The sequence below is a fragment of the Phoca vitulina genome, unplaced genomic scaffold (genome assembly GCF_004348235.1).
Source record: "Phoca vitulina isolate PV1807 unplaced genomic scaffold, GSC_HSeal_1.0 scaffold12, whole genome shotgun sequence".
Lineage (NCBI taxonomy): Eukaryota > Metazoa > Chordata > Mammalia > Carnivora > Phocidae > Phoca > Phoca vitulina.
This window is the reverse complement of record NW_022589715.1, coordinates 11,257,292-11,279,957: the sequence shown is the minus strand read 5'-3', so window position 1 is coordinate 11,279,957 and position 22,666 is coordinate 11,257,292. Positions and strand designations below refer to the sequence as shown.

The 22,666-nt window shown below is 35.5% G+C and overlaps 1 protein-coding gene across 1 annotated transcript in view; it reads right to left on the bottom strand.

Annotated features, from left to right (window-relative positions):
- Nucleotides 1–4,121: 4,121 nt before the first annotated feature.
- ZC3H6 (zinc finger CCCH-type containing 6) overlaps nucleotides 4,122–22,666 on the bottom strand; it is a 62,770-nt gene continuing 44,225 nt past the window's right edge. The window contains exons 4-12 of the mRNA XM_032410476.1: nucleotides 22,375–22,624; nucleotides 19,915–20,048; nucleotides 15,263–15,379; nucleotides 14,527–14,638; nucleotides 13,704–13,813; nucleotides 13,044–13,297; nucleotides 10,873–11,369; nucleotides 10,123–10,356; nucleotides 4,122–6,594 (exon numbers count right to left, since the gene is read on the bottom strand). Coding sequence (XP_032266367.1) covers nucleotides 5,129–6,594; nucleotides 10,123–10,356; nucleotides 10,873–11,369; nucleotides 13,044–13,297; nucleotides 13,704–13,813; nucleotides 14,527–14,638; nucleotides 15,263–15,379; nucleotides 19,915–20,048; nucleotides 22,375–22,624 — 3,174 coding nt within the window. The 3' untranslated portion in view covers nucleotides 4,122–5,128. The remainder of the gene's footprint in view (nucleotides 6,595–10,122; nucleotides 10,357–10,872; nucleotides 11,370–13,043; nucleotides 13,298–13,703; nucleotides 13,814–14,526; nucleotides 14,639–15,262; nucleotides 15,380–19,914; nucleotides 20,049–22,374; nucleotides 22,625–22,666) is intronic.

Genomic DNA, 22,666 nt, shown 5'->3' with positions numbered 1-22,666 from the left:
CATAGATCTACAGGAATGAATTATTGATCAAACTTCCACCATGAAGGAGTAAAGTTATCTTGTAAACCTGGAGGATTCTTAAGAGTTATGAATTATTGTAGAAACATTTAACTCTTAAGTTAAATGCTGCCATTACCCTACCTTCACATTGTTTGGTAGGGAGAGGAGCAGGGGAGGCAAAAAAAAAAAAAAAAAGAGAGAGAGAGAGAGAGAGAGAAGGTAGGTGCCTTGTGTCTACTAAAAGAGGTATACTTTCTGAATTGTACTCTTGGATACAATCATGGAATGGCTCCGCCACATCAAAATCTAAACTTGGATGGATGTCGGGAAGCAGTTAACAAGCAATTAACAAAGCACCCACCCTGTGCCTAGAACCAGGCTTGTTGCTGTGGGGAAACAGCAAAGCAAGGAGGCACATACCATCCTGCCTCCAAAAGCATAAAAAAACATTTAAAATGTGCTTTTTATTTATTTAAAAATTAGAAATTCTAAATATTATGCTGACGTTGACCTAAAGTCCTTTCTTAGGTCTGCATCCTTTCCAAGAAAAGCAGGTTAATTTGGGCTCTGTTACAACTGGCAGATACTGATAAATAACATACTCAAAAACAAAACCCTAGCAACTTGGTGATTGGTAGCTACCGAAACTGCTTCTGTAAATCACATTAAACTCCTTGGAGGAAAGGCATTACATAAATGCTAAATCGTAACACATACGTGAGGAAGACAGCTTTAAACACTCAAGCCCTGTTTGGTTACATTTTGTTAAAACTTACATTTCCTAAACTAAGCCTTATTTAACTGTTTACTAATGACTTATATATCCCACTTTTTGACCATAAATATGATCAAGTGCTGCCAACCCATTTCTGAAAAGGTAATTACAACTCTTTATTTTAGATATTCACAAAAGCCCAGTTCCTGAAGTTTGCAGGGGCCCTATCAGTGGACCACTTGACTGCAGACCACACCTCCAAGTCTGTGCCTTTAGCACAGACCACCTCTCCGAGGTATAACCCTCAAGCCCAGAAGGGTAAACTCAGGGAGAACATCTCTACCTTGACTTTGTGTTGGGCAATTGGAAAGATTTCGACAAGACCTCACATCTAGGTCCCTAGGAACCTCCAAACTTTAAGTTGCCATTAACCAAAGGAAAATGGTATCTTTATCAAGCAAGTGGTCACTCAGAAAGACCTCCATGTCATGTGCTAGCAGAAATATATACTAAAGAGTGGGAGTAAACATCTCTAATGTTTCTAAGAGCCAATGGCTTTTATAATGAATTGGCCACTTTGCCCACACCACACACGCTATAATTGAAGCAAATACACCACGCAATATGGATTGTCATGGCATTTTTAACCCTCCATCAATATCCAACTTACATAAAATGGGCAGAGCGGTCAGATCTTAAACAAATGCTACAAGTCCATACAGCTCTAAATTACAAAAGTCCTATGTCTTACTAACAACACACAAAATGTTAAAGGGAATTGCTAACTTGATGGGTTAATATTCTCTAAAACAACTTCTCACGCAATTCTATTGTGTCTTCAATATGTATCATCTGAAAAAACAAAATCGGTGAACCACACAAATCATGTTATTTTGGAATTTGTACAGCTTAATGCATCCTAGTGGAAGTGTAATGTGTAATGATTATGTCCGTAAAATTATAAACCAATTTCACATTTAAAAATACTTTAATAATTCATTTACTCCTTACATCAAATCTGTGAGCAGTCAAAATTATACCTATTTCACAGATAAGGAACTGGACGTTGAGAAAAAAACAATTCAGAACAAGAATATGAATTTATTGTCTTTAAGCCCCCAGCCCTCCCAAGTTCTCCTTTCCTTCTTCTCTTCTAATTAATTCAGCGAAGTGGCTTATATGCACGCTTATACAGGATTTCTTTACTAATCAACAGTTCTTCCACTCTTAAAATAAGTAGGACAAGCAAGGAAAACTAGTCCTTAAGGCAAATTAAAAGACAACAGAAACCTAAGCAAACATCATCCTATAATTAGGCTGTTTCACTTGCAACCTAATTCTGGGGTTTGGCACATGCAGCTGGGTAACACAGAGGGTCCCTACAGAAGCAGATGTAATTGCTGAAGCAGAATTTGAAATCACTCCAATATTTGGTTTACTTTCAGGTTCAGAATGAGGTCCTAATTGGGAAAGATCCAGAGACAGGACTTTGGAGCAAAAACTAAACATTAAAATGTGGGAAAGGAGTTGCCCAAACTAAATTATGGTCACCTGGGTATTCCAATTCAACACCCTGATATATCCCATTCTACTCGACATCACAGTAAATAGGTATAAACCTTCTGTCACAAACCAGTATGAATAGTTAAGTTACACCTCAATCAATGAGTCTCATCCAGACTCTTTTAGGACACAAGTTATTTCTGTTATCTGTAAATGTTTGGCTTATAAGAATAGGGACATAAAGTATTTTCCAGTGTGCTAGTGTAAATCAACTTACACGGATTCTAACAAATACTGATTCATCTTAAAGAGGACCTTATTCATCAGGGAAAATGGCTACTTACTAAGTTTTGGTGAGAAAAAGGAAAAAAGAAGATTAAAATAATCTAAATTGCCAGGATACAATAGACTATCCCCTAAGCTAAAGTTATCTCGATTAAAAAAGACCACAAATTAAAAAAAAAAAAAGACCACAAATTAAAATCATTATTTTAAACATTTTCATATAACATACATTGTTAAATTTGAGACTATGCCTACACTTATAAAATAGCCTCTAGGACCTTTGCTGATATGATAGGGACTCAAGAATATGGAGCAAATGGACATTATAATTTGCATTAATCATTTTTAAACCTTACTTTTTAATTAAACCTTCAACATTTCTCTTCCTTCCAAAAAGGATCTTCTGTTAAGAATTTGGATTCTAGGGTCGACTGGGTGGCTCAGTTGTTAAGTGTCTGCCTTCGGCTCAGGTCATGATCCCAGGGTCCTGGGATCGAGCCCCACATCGGGCTCCCTGCTCCGTGGGAAGCCTGCTTCTCCCTCTCACACTCCCTCTGCTGTGTTCCCTCTCTCGCTGTCTCTGTCAAATAAATAAATAAAATCTTTAAAAAAAAAAAAAAAGAATTTGGATTCTATTTGGATCTTTAACAAGCCAAATTATCTTTTTTGTATGATATTTAAAATATGAACATCATTACTTAATGTAATTATAAGAGGGAATTAAAGATTTGCTAAATTATAAGAGGGAATTGAAGATTTGCTAAAAATTTCAATTTAATTACTAAAATGCAGCAATTTTACTGATTTTTTCCTGATAAAGTAGTATTATATATATGTATGTATATAAGTGTATGTGTGTATACGCACACACATACTTTTTTCTGTCAGTTTTAACCATTTATTGACTTCAATTAACAATAAAAGTTCATGTGGACAGTAAATCAGAAAATACTTTCTATGGCGGCTTTAAAGTGCACTTTTTAACCCAAAAATGTTATCCAGAGCCATTTTAGGCAACAATGGAACCAAAGTATAAATAGTAAAAATTCACATCCCCTTGAACAACTGTCCTTCCACTTAGAACACAGTGAACTTCTTAGGTAAGCAGAGCTTCTGTTCACTTAGCTGCAACCCCATTTAAGCATGGAATCAAAGCAAAAGAAAAATGAAGTGAATAGAAAAATAAGCATTAATATTAAATTATATACTAGCTGAGTGTTAGGTTCCCACAGAAATATTTTGCCGTGTATTTTTTAAATCACTTCTCAAGCATAGCTATTTTCATCCAAGGACCAATTTCCTTCACTTTCATTACCTTTTATAGTGAAATGCTCCATCTCAAGTTACTTATTGGAGCTATTACCAGCAAACATGGTCACACATGTCCAGTTCAAGATATGAATATCAGTGTAATACTTAGTTTCCATTATAAATAATATATGTATAAAACAAATAGGGCTGCCATTATTTATATACTGCACAAAAGACACAAGAATGAATACAAATTATTTTTCATAAAAATACAATTTCTAAATCAGTTTAGATTTCCAAACTATGAGGACATTAAATACTTAAAATACCAGGCAGTCTCTTCTGTTACAGAATGCCAGTCAGGAGAGATCTGAAAGAGATTCTTTATTGGTAGCCATATACAGTTGATTATACCATCTCTGTGTTTTCTTGCTAATTTTATTTATTTTATAATAATTTTAAAATATAGAACCTGGACATTTAAAACATTATCAATGCAATAATCACTACAGACTGTCACTGGATCTTTTAAAATTTTGTTAAAAATTACCAAAGTCATGATGAATACAATTATTGCAGCTACATCATTTGAAAAAGTAATATAAATTATGCTGCTAAAGACAAAAAACATTGAAACACATAAACATCACACAGCACAGCAAGAACTCATAACTATTTAATATGAAAAATTAAATTTAAAAAGTAATGTTAGAGAACTTGGGGAATTTTTCACTTTAGCAAAAACAATCTATGTATCTCCAACTTCTATGATACAGTATACAATAAAATACTTTTAAAAGATATGACATTCAAATGATTCATTTACACAAATAATATTGCCAATACTAATAAAAGTGATGCCCTTAAACACGAACCGCTCCGTTCATTGTGATTTTAAAAATGTTTTCTTTACTTCATTTACATTTTAGTTAGCAGTTAGCATTACATATTAATCAGTTCTGTGTTGACAAATAGAGAAGATCCTAGTCAAAATACTGTTGCTCAAAAGTAATGTACATCATATTGCTTGAAACTAACAACCATATAAAAGTGGTAATCATTTATCTAAACATTGATTATGAAAGACGACTGGCATATATTTGGGCAGAGTGTCAAGTTCATGATGGTTTATTAACGATAAAAGTACTTTTACTGAAGCTTAACATGATATATAGGTTTCTATGTCAATTACTACAGTCTCTTAAAGTTATAAAAATATTATATAAAATACCACAGGCTTTAGAGGATATAACTTCATGTGGTTCTGATACTAGCAGCTGAAAAGTATTTATAATTTAAAAATAAATAAACTATAGAGGTAAACCAGTTACAAAACAGCAGAGGACTGCAATAGTCACAGAGTGAAAAGAATAGCTAACAAAATGGTGAAGCAGTTGGATCAAAAGTTTTAAAAACCTCTTTCAGAGATTTGTCATCTGGTTCTCTACTGGGATCACTTTCTGGGGTGGGGCTCATCTGTCCTGGCTGCCTGGACTGCCTTGGATCACTGTACTGGGGTCTAATTAAGCCTGTTAATGCCTGAATAGGAAGACTGTGCACTGCTGGGACCTGAACCATACCAGGACTCCTGAGAGTATCTGCCTGGGGATCAGCCGGCCCATCCACAGCGACTTCCACGTTTGCACTGGTTTTCTGTGGCAGGACTGCTTCTCCAGGAGAAGGCTCATTTTTGTCACTACTTTTTAAACCACCACTTTTTTTCTGGTTCTCTGCATTTTCTGTTGCTAGCTCTGATGCAGATGATGAAGCATGCTCCCTAGGGTCATACAAACTAATGCCACTAAGAACTGAACTTGGAGTTCCCAGGGGAAGGCCAGCTGAAGAGGAGAGTTTAGGGGCATATGGAGGCAAAGGCCCTGGCCCAGAACTGCTAGTCGCTGCCCCTGAGGGCTGTGACGAAGCAGGGTTAGATCTGGCTAAGTGAGGGGTGGCCTTTAATGTATGTGAGTCCTTCACAACAGCTGGATGAGACTCTGTACTGTGCAGTCTATGAAGCCTAGGATCAAAATTTTTTTGCAGCCTAGGATCTCCTAATTTACTTCCTGAACTATGTAAGTCTCCAAATTGTTCTAGGTAGCCTTCTCTGTTTGTGGTGTTCACTTTGGCTTTGGCTGCTGATTTCGAATCAGTGGGCACTGTGTTCTGATGAAGATCGCTTTTTGTATTCCATAACCTATTGAGCCTCTGGTCAGCTATAAGAGGGGGCAGAGGTAAATTGATTGAAGATACTGGGTCAGGTTTAGGTAAAGGGACTGGAAGTAAGTCTTCTGGAGCCCACACGATGTGTTTTGCAAAGTTGGGTTTGGTTAGGATAATATCCATTTTAATGTGACTGAACTGCCTCAGCTGAGACCTTGGATCTTGGAGCATTATGCCAGGGGAAGAATCCAAAGGTATTAAGAAAGCTTTTTCTCTCAATTCTCTTTCTGTATCTTCATCATCATCATCTCCTCTTTTGTGTTTGACAGAGCTAGCATTTGCATGATGTGAATCAAACTTTGTTCCACCAACAGAAGATCCTACATGACCGCTTCCATTCCCTCTCAGTTTCCTGGGATCCCATGCAAGTCTAAGATCCAGTGGGGTAGATTCAGATTTTCTCATGTCTTGCCTTGGGATAGTCCTAAGTCTAGGGTCAACAACTTGGTTTCCTTTGCTTTTCTCTTTAGCGAGTCTTGGGTCAGTAGGAGTGCTGAGCTCTGTGGAAGGTTGTTGCTGATTCCTTAAAGTTTCTGTTTGTTTCTGTAATGTTTTCAGTATTGACTTCACACTGCTTCCTTCTTCCTCTTCACTACTTGAATACCAGTTAACGGTATCATCTAAATGCAGACAGAAAGTTATTATAAAGAATGAATCATTCATATTTGACCTTAATTAAAATAATTAAAAAACACACAGCACTTCTGGAATAAGTGTAGTCTAACTTCAAGAAAATGCATCAGAGAAATGCCAGAGTTTCAATACTGGAATAAAATTAGATGTGGAATGACAATGATCAATTTAGTCATCATACTCTATAAAGAAAGAGATGTGATATTATAATATGTGTAACGTCCTTCCAGTCAGGGAGAAGTCAGGACCTTTCACTCGAACTGGCCGAAAGGGAACTCAGAGTGTGTGTGGTATGACAGAGTTGGGGAAGAAGAGAAAATACTCTTGGAAAAGAATGCTAAAATGTTTTGGATCTCTTTAATTCAAGTAATACTTAAGTTTTGTAGCTCTGGATTTATCAAGATGACAAGGATGAAATATTTTTTAAGAATCTGGAAAGAAAACAAAACACTAATAGTACTGGTTAAGGAAGCAATGGGAACCAAGCAAATGAGGGATGAGGAAGAGATTTTTCATTTGTAGCTTATTATATTTTTAGATGTTTGACATATGTGAATATATTAGCTATTTAAACATTTAAAAGTAAAAATAACAAAACTAACATCCTGAAATTTATATACTTTAACTTTATGGGAACACTTTGGGCCTTACTCCTGAAGGTTTATATTTAACCCTAGTATGTTAGACAGCCTGTTAAGAAGCTTAACTGTCAGAGGTGTTCTCTCTAGTAGTACAGCAGGGATTATAAACTGATGCTACAGGAGGGAGTCTCCTTCCTTTCCATTAAAACATACATACGTTGACTCTGAATTGGTAACACACACACACACACACACACACACACACTCCCATACATATAGATGTATATATCCTAGAATATTTTGGATTAATAGAATATTGGACATATTCTCATTTAACTCCTCTCACTGCTCACTAACATGTTTCTACTCCACGGAACTTTAGTGTTACACATTTAGTTTGAACAGAGTTACAAAACAGGCGTTGGTATTTAGGGTGGAATTGGGGTTTAAAATCGTATAGACCATATATCACAATGGAAAAAAGTTTTGTTTTGTTTTTAAAGACTTTATTTTTAAGTAATTTCTCCATCCAATGTGGGACTCGAACTCACAACCCCAAGCATCAAGAGTCTCATGTTCCACTGACTCAGCCAGCCAGGCACCCCAACCCAATGGAAAAAAGTTTCACTCATATTTCAGTGTCAGAAAAAACTACTTCTAGACACTAGATCTCTTTTCTTCCTCTCTTTGACCTCAGGAAGACCAAAGCTGAACTAGTGATTCATTTTTACCTGTTGCCATTATTTTATTTTATTTTTTTTATTTTTTTATTTTTTTTAAAGATTTTATTTATTTATTTGACAGAGAGAGACACAGCGAGAGAGGGAACACAAGCAGGGGGAGTGGCAGAGGGAGAAGCAGGCTTCCCGCTGAGCAGGGAGCCCGATGCGGGGCTCGATCCCAGGACCCTGGGATCATGACCTGAGCCGAAGGCAGACGCTTAACGACTGAGCCACCCAGGTGCCCCTGTTGCCATTATTTTAAATATTTCTGCATAGTGATTTCACTCCTCACAGAATTTGTTATTTGTTCCAAATAGGTAAGATGATCCAAATCTGACCCACAAAAGGAAGATGCTATTTTATTTTGACTTTCATATCAATACATTTCATAAGCAATCTTAAATCCTTTTTGGAATGAGAATGAATACAGAACAGAAGGAAAGCAGGAGATAGGCCAATGGAAAGGAGATATTAGATAAGAAATGACAGTTATCAGCTTTTTATCAAAGGACAGATTAAAGTTATAAGGGCATTAAAATTTATAAAAATGAACATAAACACACAAAAAACCTAGCTGTTCACTACTAGGTATTTACCCCAAAGATACAAATGTAGTGATCCAAACAGGCACCTGCACCCCAGTGTTTATAGCAGCAATGTCCACAATAGCCAAACTATGGAAAGAGCCCAGATGTCCATTGACAGATGAATAGATAAAGAAGATATGGTGTGTACACACACACACACACACACACACACCATGGAATATCATTCAGCCATCAAAAAGAATGAAATCTTACCATTTGCAATGACATGGATGAACTACAGGGTATTATGCTAAGCAAAATAAGTCAGAGAAAGACAATTATCATATAATCTCACTCATATGTGGAATTTAAGGAGAGCATAGGGGAAGGGAGGGAAAAATAAAACAAGATGAAATCAGAGAGGGAGACAAACCATAAGAGACTCTTAATCAAAGGAAACAGACTGAGGGCTGCCTGAGGGGAGGGGAGTGGGGGGATAGGGTAACTGGGTAACGGGCATTAAGGAGGGCACGTGATATAATGAGCACTGGGTGTTATATACTACTGATGAATCACCAAACTCTACTTCTTAAACTAATAATACACTATATGTTAATTAATTGAATTTAAATTAAAAAAAAAACCTAGCTGTTCAAGATTTTTTCTGGATACGGAGAAAAAACCTTCATAAAACATCACCAATTATATTATACTACAAAATTTAAATCCAGAAAAACTGTAATTTTCTTGTTTATGAAAATGTAAACTTTTCTAAGACTTTAGAGAAAGATTATCATTAAAATTGTTTTTTCTTGAAGTTAAGTTTTAGCACTTTAAGGAGCAAACATAAATTGTACAGGAATTAACTTATTAGGAATCCCTCATTTCCCTGTGATGTTAAATAAATGAAGAGTTAATGCTACAGATGTTTATATAATAGCTTGGAGCTACCTCATGTTATCTAGTTTTACATATTTATAAATTTTATGCTTAAGAGTGGGCAAACGGGCACCTGGCTGGCTTAGTTGGTGGAGCCTGAGACTCTTGGTCTCGGGGTCGTGGGTTCAAGCCCCACGTTGGCCATGTAATTTACTTAATAAAAAAAATATATATATATGCAAAAAAGAAAGTGGGCAAACATATCAATTTTGTAATTCATAAGAAGAACTGGATGCATTAAGCTTTCTCTCCTTAACTGAATTAACTAATTGCTGTATACTTATTGATATCAAAAACACTAAGGTAAACTTGAGGTTTCCACATAATCTTTTATATTAAAAATAATATTCCTTCATAATATAGTAGAATCTTAAGTATACAGCCTATGCCCATAAAAACTTCTCTAATAACTGAATCATTTTAAACTTGGGCTAGAAGTCAAAATTCCTGAACTGGAAGATGTCTGGTTCCTATTCTATTTCTTTCTTCCATAAAAAGGGCTTCAGCCCAGGCCTCACACTATAGCTTCAGATCTCACTGCTTCAGGTCAAACTCTTTGCAATTAATTACTAAAGCATTATTGGCACTGGAAACCACAATCAATTCCAAGCAGACACAAGCTACAAGGTAAACTGGAAATAGAATAGATAGTTCAGAGGAACTCATTTTTCAAATTTTAACCTATTCAAGAGCATTTCAGGAACTGAGTAATCCAAAGTAAGATGCTATCATAACACCTGACACACCTTCTTCCTTGCTTGGTGCCCTTTGAGGTTGGGTGCTGCTTGGTTCATCTTCTTCTTGGTACTTCTGAGTAAGTCTGACAAAAAGAGCTCTCTGCACTGCAGGGAGGAGGCCTGGTGCAGGCAGGGGGCCGTGGCCTGTCGTGTTGCTGCTGCCGTCAGATCCACTCGCACGGTTAGGGGAGTCTTGAACCATGGTTGGCTGATGCTGGGCAAAGTCAACATGCCACATCCCATCTATACACACAACACAGAAAGACACAGACTCTGATTTAGCACAGAACTCCACTAGAAATTGAATTATAAGAAATTATAAGAAATTGAAGCTTTAATAATAACTACATTTGATTACCAAATTATGTAATTGTAAATATTTTTTTAAAGATTTTATTTATTTGAGAGAGAGAGAGCATGGAGGGGAGAGGCAGGGGCAAGCAGACTCCATGCTGAGCGTGGAGCTGGACACGGGGCTCGTCTCACGACCAGGAGATCATGACCTGAACTGAAACCAAGACTCGGACGGTTAACCGACTGAGCAAGGCAGGCGCCCGATTGTAAATATTTTTTTAAAGCTATCTAAAGTTCTGGTGTAGCAAATGTTTGGTTAAATTTAAAATATATTTTATGGCTTCAATTTCATTACATTTTACTTAGCTTTATTAAAAACATACATTCTTATCATGTTTTTAATGAAAAATGGAGAACTCCAAAGATTTTAAATTAAAAATGAGTTACTTGAAAAGGTAAACTTACCACCAGAGTTATTGGGTGGCTGAAAATTATGTACAGCATGCTGTGAATAGTAATTATCATAAAATTCAGCTGGGTTTTGTAGGGACTCATAACTGGTGTTGAGCTGCATTTCACCAGTACTTTGCAGGTATGAGGAACCTGGAGAACAGTGATTCTCTCTAGGTACTTTCATCATGTGTTCTGGAAAGCCCGAGCAATGGTAAGCACCACTCATACTCGGTGGTGTCAAAGGTGCATCTGGTTGAACAAGTACCCCAGCTTGACTGTGAGGACCTAAAATTCCAGGTGGAGCAGGTGGCAAAGGTGGGCTGAGTGGCACTGCTGCGCATGGATGATGTCCGGGGGAGCCCGGGTGCATCACAGGACTACTGTGTCCCTGAGACATATTAGGTCCAGGACCTGGACTTGATCCAGAACTATAGATATGTTGAGGATGTGGGCTGCTTTCCTGAAACTGTGGTCCTGGTGGTGAGGTACTGTTATAAAATGCTGGTGGCCTGTAGACAGAAAGAATAATATTTCTTAGCTCAAAGAAAAGACGCAAACAAGAATGTTATATTTTTAAATATGTATTGGTTAAGTGTGTTTTTCTATATCAGAATGTGTTTTTGTTTTTTTTTTTAAAGATTTTATTTATTTGACAGAGAGAGAGAGAACACAAGTAGGCAGAATGGCAGGCAGAGGGAAAGGGAAAAGCAGGCTCTCCGCCGAGCAGGGAGCCAGACGTGGGGCTCGATCCCAAGACCCCAGGATCATGACCCGAGCCGAAGGCAGCCGCTTAACTGACAGAGCCACCCAGGCACCCCCAGAATGTGTTTTTAAGAAGCAGTTTATTCTACATTATCTCTAAATGAAAACACCAGTATAAGCATCTTGCCTTCATTTTAGCCCACAGTCTTAATTGACACCATCAGCTGTTCTAAAGCTTACAGATATTTTGAAAAATATAGAAAAGTACAAAGATAAATAAGAGTCACCTCTAATCCTGCCACCCAAAGATACATTTTTTGATTAGTTCTCTCCTAGAATTATTCTAGGCATACACAGACCTTTTTTTTTTTTTTTTTAAAGATTTTATTTATTTGACAGAGAGACACAGCGAGAGAGGGAACACAAGCAGGGGGAGTGGCAGAGGGAGAAGCAGGCTTCCCGCGGAGCAGGGAGCCCAATGCGGGGCTCGATCCCAGGACCCTGGGATCATGACCTGAGCCGAAGGCAGCCGCTTAACTGACTGAGCCACCCAGGTGCCCCTACAGACCTTTTTTTAAATATAACAAAATAGAATTGTACTATATAAACACACAACTTTTCAATTTCTCATCAATTACTGCTGGCATATAAAAAGACCTTTAGATTTTGATTGTTGTTCTTCTTTCTGGACATCTTACTAATTTAATTACTATTTCTAATAGTTTTGTCAGTTGATTCCTTCAGGTTTACCAAGGGAAACCGCCCAAATAATGAGCTGCCTCTCCATTTCTAACCTTTTATCTATTATGTCTTTCTCTTTTTGCATTGGGTAGGATCTGATCTACAATATTAGCCAAACAGTGAACATACCTGTCTTCTTGACCTTGACAGAAATAATTTTAATGGTTCACATTAACTGTGACATTTCCTGTAGATTTCTTGTTCCTCATTTGCCGAGATCCCATTGCTTTCCTGAGTGTTTAGGGTTAAAATAATCAACAATGGGACTTAAGGCCCAGGTGCACATCCCTGGGAAAGGGCAGCAGGACTGGAATGGTGTTGTTAGAAAATGCAAATCTGGATGCAGCTTACCCAAAGGTTTTCCTCTAACAGCCCAAGGAAATACTTCTCTAAAAGAATCAAATATTTTGGAAACGTGCTAATGCCACTATTTGAAAATGTTATCAATGTCGAATGTAGCCTCGTAATGAATTGGCCAACGTCATCCACCTGGCAGTGTCCTTCAGGGTTACTATGTGGAGAGGTTTCTGAAGCTGTTAAGGATTCCATAGAGAGAAGCACTGATGGCATGCAGCAGAGGGCAGAGACAAAGAGGAAACAGGAAGAGCAATCGGGGTAAATGCCAGGTATCTGCTATCTCTACCTAAGTTTAACTATATGATTAACATGGAATACAAGTTAGTTTCTTAATAAGAACTTTTAGGGGAAAAATGATGCCATTTTTGAAAATTTTAACTTACTTCTTCCCAATCTTATGTGCTAAATCCACAGTAGGTTTTACAACTATTTCAAAAAGAGATGGGATTTTCTTGAAATCATCAGAGAGATCGGTCTGAAAATCGTCTTCAGGATCAGAAAAGGGAAAATGCTCTGGTGGGGTTGGCAGAAGCCCAACTCCTGGAGGTGGTTTGGGAAGAGGAGTTATGCCCCGTTTTCTAAGTTCTTCTAATTCTCGTTCATCTTCATTTGTGGCTTCTTCTTCAGTGTTCAACACCTAAAAATGATCAGCAAAGATTACTATTCCAAAACAAGCTTTCTTCCTTACATTTAAAAACTGTGAAGACTTCAATAAACCAGTTTGTTATTAGAAAAATATCATTTTGAAGTTAAAATGGTCAGAGAGTGCTAACTCATTTTTGATAATGAGGTTCAAAGTGGTAAAAGATATTTCTCAAAGTACATTAGCTTTTTAATGGCAGAACAAGAGTAAAAGAATGATTCTTAATTCCTAGTCCAATATTTCTGCTTTTCTAACACACTACATTCATAGATTAAAACATAAAATAACAAATCCTTGATTTCTCAGACTTTTATGAAATACGATTTATAAAATATGATTCAAGTCAAATGAATCTGTGGTGAGACCTAACAAATAATTGAAGTGCAAAAATATTACTTACTTTGTCCAAAAGTTTCTTTGTTTCTTTAGTCAGATCATCATGTGAAAATTTACAGTTGTCTCCTTGGTAACATTTTGCTCCACTATGATAGAACTTACACGGAAATTCATGTAAATAAAAATATTAAGGAAGAGACTAAGTAAAATCAAACTCTAATATTTTTAAATCCAAAAACATAACTGTGCTGAGTCAATAAGGCTGTATTACTATATATTGTACTGAATTTTTTACAATCATGTCAGTTTAGACAATTTAATTTTTAAGATGAAATATTTCAATTACATAGCAAAACATTCAAAGATTTTAATTTTCCTTACTATATTTAGTTAGAAAATTTTTTAAATAAAAAATATAATTGTTATAGCAAATACTATAGTATGTCAATTATGTAAATTCCATTACTTTCCACAATAAAAATTGTAGACAGAGCAAACAAATTTTGTAGCAAGAGCTTATATCAATAAAGAAAAAAGGGCTCAATATGTCATGTTAAAGTCAAATATCCCAACATGAAAACTATAAGCCAAGCTACCTCATGATTTTGAAAACAAATTTTGAACTTCTAAAGAAAATATTAAATCCAGAAGTTTATTGAAAAATATGCCATCTTCAGGTGGTTTACGGTTCAGGGAATTCCTGTAGGGTTTTAGGAAATTTATTACTGTAACCAGCACTTTGACAAGATCAAGAGAAAAAAATCATATAAACATAGCACAAGCTATTTTAAATTTAAAACCAAAGTAGGTTTTCTAGGGATTTTGAAAAACCTCAGTAATATTTTACAACCTCAATATTTTGATTTACACCTTTTAATAAAGGATATTATGCATATAAATGCAGTTCTCTCCTTTGGTACAATATCCTTGTAAATAAAATTTGCAGATCTCCTTTCTCTTCTCCAACTCTGCATCATGATCAAATTTACACTGATCTCCCTGTCACAAAAGAGAAAAAAGAAAGAAAGAGAAAAAAAGAAACAACTGAGTTTTTTCTTTGGTGTTCCATGGTGGAATTGTGGCCATATCTTCAGTGTTTAAATAATGATCTAATAATAATTCAAACAATCCCCTGGAAGTCTCGCCCAAGACAGTGGATGTGGCTGTGTGCAGAGGCAGCACGGGGAGCATGGCCTCAGAGGCTGCTGCCTGGGTTCCACCAGCACTCATCATTCCTAGTTGAGCTATTTGGGCACTTATTTAACCTCTTGGTTTGGCCATGTTTAAAATGGGGATAATAACAGTAACTACTTCATAGGGTTGCTGTAAAGATTAAAAAATTTAATATTAATAATCTTTGAACAGTACTTGCCACATAGCATTATGTGTTTGTTAAATAAAATCTGAGTTCAACAAATTATATTACTGTCCCAGAATATAATTAAATGAGCTCTGATGTACAGTATTTCCATAGATACACTTTGAAGATATGTTTTGAAGAACCAGCTTTATTATTACAACTATATGAGAAATGAAAAAAAACAAACCACCCCCAAAAAAGACTTCACATTTTAAAGATTATTTTGTAAGTTAAAATGATTTATGATATCCCCCAAAATTTACCTTAATACATCTCCCTTCCAGAAAGTATTTACAGATTTGTTTTCCTTTGTGTTCCACTGTGTGCTGATTAATGAATTCCTGAGTCATAACCTTCCATTTTTTCCCTGGTTTACTATACTGTAAGAAAGAAAAAATCATTTGAATACAACATACGAAATATTATGTACTAAAATGGATAGTCAAATGGATTGGGAAAGCAGTACAAACTACTATTTAAAGTGGTCAAGAGTGGCCATTCAGACACTATACACTTATTTGGAGAGATACGCTTTTCATACACTGCTCACTGCTACTAGTGGTTGCAAAGAACCCTCTATTTTAATGAGGCTGTACAACTACTTTTTAAAAATAAAATTATGAAAAGCTTGAAAATTAACACTACTACTCTTGGCAAAGATGTTAAATGTGCATTCTTGTGATTGTTGATAGCTATGTTATAAAAGATTGATAATATCCATACTGTTTGACACAAAATTTGCACTTTTCAGGAGTATTCTGAAGGAATTATCGGGGAGGCACACATACATTTATTCACAAAAATTACTGCAGAATTACTTTACATGATAAAACAACAAACAAGCAGACAGACACCTAGAAATACGCTACACATCCCAAACAATGAGACCAGTCAAATACATTATGATGCAGATCAGTGTAGATTAGTATGAAATCATTACAAATTGATGAGATGGAAAGACAATTTAGGGACATAAGAAAATGTTCACAGTACTTTAGTAAGTGGAAAACTGATCTGAATTTTATAATAATAAAGACAAAGAAAAAAGACTAAAAGAATATAACCCCATGTTTAAAGTGTATGTCTCTAGATGGATCTCCAAAAAATTAGAGATATTTTGCATGTGTGGTTATTCTGTACTTCCTTTAGGAAAAAAAAAAAGAGGGAGGATGTATTTCCTTTAACTTTTAAAAAATAACAAAAAGAAGTATATGGTAGAAAATCTCACAGCCCTACCTGTTTTCCTTACTTTCTCCTTAGACCTCTATTCAACTTTTGCTATGAGTACAAGAAGATTGAGTAACAAGAGTAGGATGCTTAGCCATGCTAAGGACTTAGATTCATGAGCTCTATAAAATAGCACTGTTTTTCAAACACCTGGTATGCACCATGCTTTGTATATAGCAGGAGCTCACAATAAACTATTTGCTCTTCTAATTTGATTTGTGTCCCTTTCCTTCAATTTGCTAAGGAGATGGGAGAACAATACACAACCTACTGAAAATAGGAAACTGCCTCAGAGCAAACACTTGAGGCAAAACATGGCTAGACTTAAATCTGATCCTCAGTGTTTGCATTTGAAATATATGTTTTACTGTAAGAATTCTGGGGGAAAAAGTACAAAAATACCAAGAAAACAGATAATCCTATAGGTTCTTTTAAAAAATATAAGTATACCCAAATTGCCCCAGGAAAAACACAATGAAATTGCTTATACTATTCTTGATAGGATCATTTAAAATGTCTTAAATTTATGTAAATTTGACTCACAAACATTTTCTATTTCCAGGCTCATTTAGAACAAGTAGATATAAATGACCAGCTCACATATGCCTTCTGTACAAAGAATGGTGGCTATAATAAAATAGGAAGCCAAGGAGAATGCATTATACAAAACCAATAGGCCAACTTGGAGAATATAACTGAAATTGAAAAGTAAAATATTAAGTAATCACCAAAGAAAACCCAAAACCACCCTGAAAAATGCACCAAGTTGTACCTCTATTTCATCAGTAACGCATTCTATGTTACTTTCTAATGATGTGCCTCATTGTTTTAATAGAGGATAGTCGGTTTTTTTGTTTTTTAGTTTAGTTTAGTTGTTTAGTTTAGTTTAAATGAGTAGAAAGTATATCAGTATCCATAACCATGAGAAACCTAATTATAATCAAGATATTCTAGAAAGTCTAAAGCAGCTTTAACAATAAAATTTTAGGACAAAATAACGTGCCTAAAAGATCTGATCTTTTAAGTCTAAGCCTATAGAAGCGACACGAATGTCCTCTACCCTAAGATCTCTTGTAATATAAGAGTTGGAAGAACCACAGAAGTCATTTAGTTCATCAGCCTCACTAGACAAATGTGAAAAGTGGCTATTAGAGAAATTAGTGACTTGCCAAGGGTCGTATGGCAAGTCAGCGGTCAGGATAGCTAGAACCCTTTACACTGTATCATACTACCTCTAAGAAAACACAATTCAACAAAGAGGGAGAAAAAAAAAGAAAGAGGGAGAGAAAGGAAAGATGGAGAGAGGGAAAACTAAAGTACCTATTTGGTTATTTTAAAATGTATTTACTCTAGAAGATGTATTACATTGGTATAAGGAACAAGAGCATAAAATATTTTTTAAAATACATAAGGAAGAGGGAATGAAAAGATTTGCCAGCAAAATAATATGTATTTACAGAAAATGTAACAGCTGTTATAAATACAAAAAAATTAAGGGAGGTTTTATGGCCAACAGAATAAATAAGTCCTTCAAATCTATCAAAAATTTACTTGTTCTATGACCACACAGAGTTTTCAAGACAGTTCGTGTGGACATGCAGGTATCTGTGAATTTATCTGGCTTTGGGAGGATCTCACACGCCCTGGAAAGGATGGTAATGGATCTATGTTGGCCACTCTAGCATGTTCACTCTACCCTGCATAGGTTTCCCCCAGACCACTCCCGAATATGAGCTACTTGCTTGGGATCTGGCCCTCTCCTGGTTGTTTCTGGAATCATAAGAAATCTCTCTTGACAGCCAATAAACTGACACAGTTGATAACATTTTAATCTTAGTAAGCAAAAGGAAAAATATTCTAAATCTGATGAATGCAAAAGAAATAATTTATTCTGATTTTCTATAACATGATAAAGAATCTTTTAGTTGCAATCCAGATCTGTAAACATGTTAGTGCTTGAAGGTCTCCTTAGAGTTAATTTAATACCATATTTTCATTTTACAGATTAAGCAAATTAAAGCTCAGATTCAGGTAGTAACTTGTTCAAAGCCACACTTTCTTGGAAGCTAATTTTTTTTCCAAGCATAGTGTGTACCTATTGGATATAGGAGAAAGCTTACTTTCAGACAGCATTCATATTAATTTGGTCTAGGGAAAGCAGCACACTCTAGAGGAATGTAGGAAGATGGATAGGCAGGTTACAATCACTCAGAAATTCTAAGCTTGTTTCCAAAGCTGCTATTCCATGGAATAGTGAGTGGCTCAATGAATGTTAATAGATTGGGCAAGAGTGAGGGGAAGTTCAGGGTCAAGTAAAATATGAAAACAATGGATTGAACAAAGTAAAACAGGCTTTTTTTTTTTTTAAGATTTTATTTATTTATTTGAGAGAGAGAATGAGAGACAGAGAGCACGAGAGGGAAGAGGGTCAGAGGGAGAAGCAGACCCCCCGCTGAGCAGGGAGCCCGATGCGGGACTCGATCCCAGGACTCCAGGATCATGACCTGAGCCGAAGGCAGTCGCTTAACCAACTGAGCCACGCAGGCGCCCTAAAACAGGCTTTTCTATACCTAACTTGCAAGAAGCCTTTAATACATTAATGTCAACTGAGAATCCCCAAGAGTAGACTGGCATGTGCTGGGTTTCACAAATTTATTTCGGCCTGAACTTCTTTTTTTAGGTCATACCTATTAACATCTCCCTAAATAGTACAGTAAGGAGTACATATTAAGAAATCTTTGCCCCTTGGGGCACCTGGGTGGCTCAGTCATTAAGCGTCCGCCTTCAGCTCGGGTCATGATCCCAGGGTCCTGGGATGGAGCCCCGCATTGGGCTCCCTGCTCAGTGGAGAGCCTGCTTCTCCCTCTCCCTCTCCCCCTGCTTGTGTTCCCTCTCTCACTGTCTCTCTGTCAAATAAATAAAATCTTAAAAAAAAAAGAAAGAAAGAAATCTTTGCCCCTTATCTTTAAACCCAGACATCAGAAAATCAAGCATTTTCACATTACAATATATTGCTATCCCTTTGCTCTCACTCAAGGTCGTAGCTTTTAATAACCTACCCTTGCTCTGTATAATTCAATCAATCTTACTGGAACAGTGGCAGAATACTGGATTTGGACCACTTTAACCCCAAGAGTTGCAACAAGGCTGAAATGTACATGTTCAGAATTCAATTCAACATATATTTATTCACTATTTACTATACACAAGGTACACAAAGTCATCCTTCGAACCATTTATAGTGCCTTTTCTTCTCTTTCACTGCTTTTAGTTCTAATAAGTTAATTTACCGCTACAGTATCTCCCTTATTAGCCATGCTTCATATTGAGCTATTAGCATTTTATTGCCCTTTGCGTCTGGGGAAGATGACTCCTAGGAAAGTAAAGTACAACAGAGAACTACTAGAATCACATTTTTGCTTTCCGACATACCAGTTTTATTTTGAGGTGCTTTCAAACACATTAATTTTATTTCAAGGTCACCTAAATTTGCATCTCTATACTAGTATCTTGACTAATTAAAACAACAATTCTTTTATTTCTTTTTTTTAGAATCTATTTATACTCATTTGATCTTAGCTGGAAATTTTTCATTTACTAGGAAAGTAGCATTAAAATCACAATGCTTTCTTTGCAGCCAAATAGGTTAAAAGATGGAAAAGCTCTCCTCGTTATAAATTCTCAGTACCTCTTGATAGTCATCCATTCCTGAAAAAATATTAGGCCCTTTATTGGTTCTTCCCCCACGGTCTTTGCGTTTGATTTTCTTCGGCAAACCACGTCCACGACCAACATTAAAAGTTTTAACCCTCTGTTCAATACCTAAAAGAGTTAAAATGTACTTCAAATATTATAGAAAAACAACACACCTGTCAACCTATCAGTTTATAGGGAACAGCATATTTTAAATAGTCTATAATATACAGTGCATTTTTTTTCTTCTTCTCTAGATTCAATGAAAAAAATTAATTAAATCTTTACATTTTACTTTCCAGTAGTGCTTCTCATTCTTTTTTTTTTTTTAAAGGATGTTAACAATAAGGAGGTCAAGGCACCAGAATACACATGGCTACAGAAGTCAAAGCTAGTTTTGTTCTTTTCAATTTTCCTTTGAATAGGAAATAACAAGGCTTTCTGTTTTTAAGGGAATTAAATATTATATTCATCCTTAAGGAAGACATTGTGGTTAATTTGACCAAATTGAGTTTCTAGTGATAATTTTGAGTAGGTATCACATATATTTCCAAGTAAAATTTATACCTTTTACTTTTAAAAAACTTGGCATTTAAAAGTATCTAAAATTGCAAAAATTATGTATTAGGATGGCAAGTTACTATATAGAGTCATTTCTCATTTTACCAAAGTCACATCAAACTAATACATTTTCTTATGTATTAAGTGTTCTTAAACCTACAAAACAGCAAATAAATATAAGAAAAAATGTTTTACTTCATTAAAAGAAATAAAAAACTAAAAGTTTAAAAATAACATACCAATTTTTATCTCAAAGAATAGTGTTGGTATGGATTTGGAGAAATTGGCATTTTCACATACTGGTGGGGTGTTATAAATTGGTCTATCAACTTTTTGGAAATCAACTTGGTATGTGGATAAAAAATTTTCAAATGCGTGGCTGTATCTTTTGATTCAATTCTGCATTTCAGAATTTATTCTTAAGAAAAAATATTTGTGAAGATGCTCTTTGAGACATATATAAATATATAGGATTAATCACAGAATTTAAAAAAAAATGGGTGCAACTTAAATCTCAAGTGATTACGATCACACAAACCTAAGAATCTGTTAGACAAATTATGGTATATCTATTTAATTGAATAGAATGTTAGCATTAAAAGCTACTCATTAATGTAAGAACAATACAATTCATAGTTAAGGGAAAAAAACAAGTTCAACAGTATGCATAGTTTTTTGTTAAAAATAACGGCCAGAAAAATTCTGGAAGAATGTACACCAAAAATATTAATAGTAGTTATTTCTGGGTATAGGGATTCAAATTATTTTTGTTTTATCTTTGATCTTTGTTATTGTTTCCACACATAGAAAAGTTTTCTGCATTTGACCATATATTACTTTCATAACTGAGGGGGGAAAATGAATGTCAAAAATAAAAGAATACTCAATTCTTTAACAGAACAAACAGGAAGAGCTTGAAAGAGAAAACCCCAGGTGGGAATGGATGAGCAAAACCTCTCTATGTTCCCTTATTCCCGAAGTGGAATGATTCCTGACACCACTATGTCTAGACTTCAGGAAGAAACTTAACTAATTACAATAGCATATGCACAGACAAATTCCTTTCCTTTTTAGGTCAGCAAAGCCCGGATTCATATTTTTCAAAGGAATTTTGCTAGGAAATCAAGAAAAAATAAAGTCATAAAAATAATCACATTTACTCATAACTGATTCCTTTTTTCAACAATATAGAAAGTATAGTAACATTGGGTTAGGGGCTCACTCCTTCACCTCAGCCTCATCTTGCTCCAGTTTTCTTGAAGCAGATATGGAGTGGACAATTTGTAAGGTTGATTTGACTTTTATGTGACCCATAGTTTCTACGGCAACTTGCCCTGGTCTCTCCAGGGATCATGTGCCTCAATACAGCAGATGAAGTGATGATCACTCGAGAAATTTCTTAGTTTATGTTCTTATTTCCAATCTTGAAGGATATCCATAATCCTAAGTATAAGTACCTTTGCATAGCAAAGATGATTATCATCTTTTAAAGTCTAATAAAAGAATAGCTCCCCAGAATTCTGTCTTTACAGGTCTAAAATATAAAGCAGTGCGCAGAGTAACAGAAACAACTGAAAAAGGTAAGCCATTTTTTCAGTATACTGATATCATCGTACAAGGAAAGGGAAAAAACATAATGGGAAAGTTGTTTTACATTTTTATATACTTTTAAAATATTAGCGTATCTTTCTAATTCAAATATGAAGATATCATGCAGACTGAAATATTCGTAGATGTTTGTCCTCAAAATCTATAAAATAAAGAAAAACAAATTCAGGAACCATGGGAATAAGCTGATCTTGAGAAGGGACTAAGAAATTTAAGTTGTTACTCCATAGCTGCCTGTTGTAATAAGGCTCTCATATTCAAAAAAGACTGGCAATTTCATACTTACCTTGCTGAGCTTTCATTCTTTGTTTTTTCCCTGGTTCTTTAGAAAATGATGATCCTAAAGCAGTAGTTGAGGTTTCTTTAGCTTGTCTGTATTGTTTCAGCTGACTGGCAAAATCTTCCTCTGTTTCCTGACTGTAGGTACCAAAGTTGTCATCACTGTACGTACTGTACTCATCATATTCTTTACTTTTAAATTTTTTGTTATGTTGACTCTTCTTTGATGTCATGTAGCTTCCTGATAAGTGTCCATGCTAAGTGAAAATGGACAATCATTATCAGGATTTTTCAGTTAA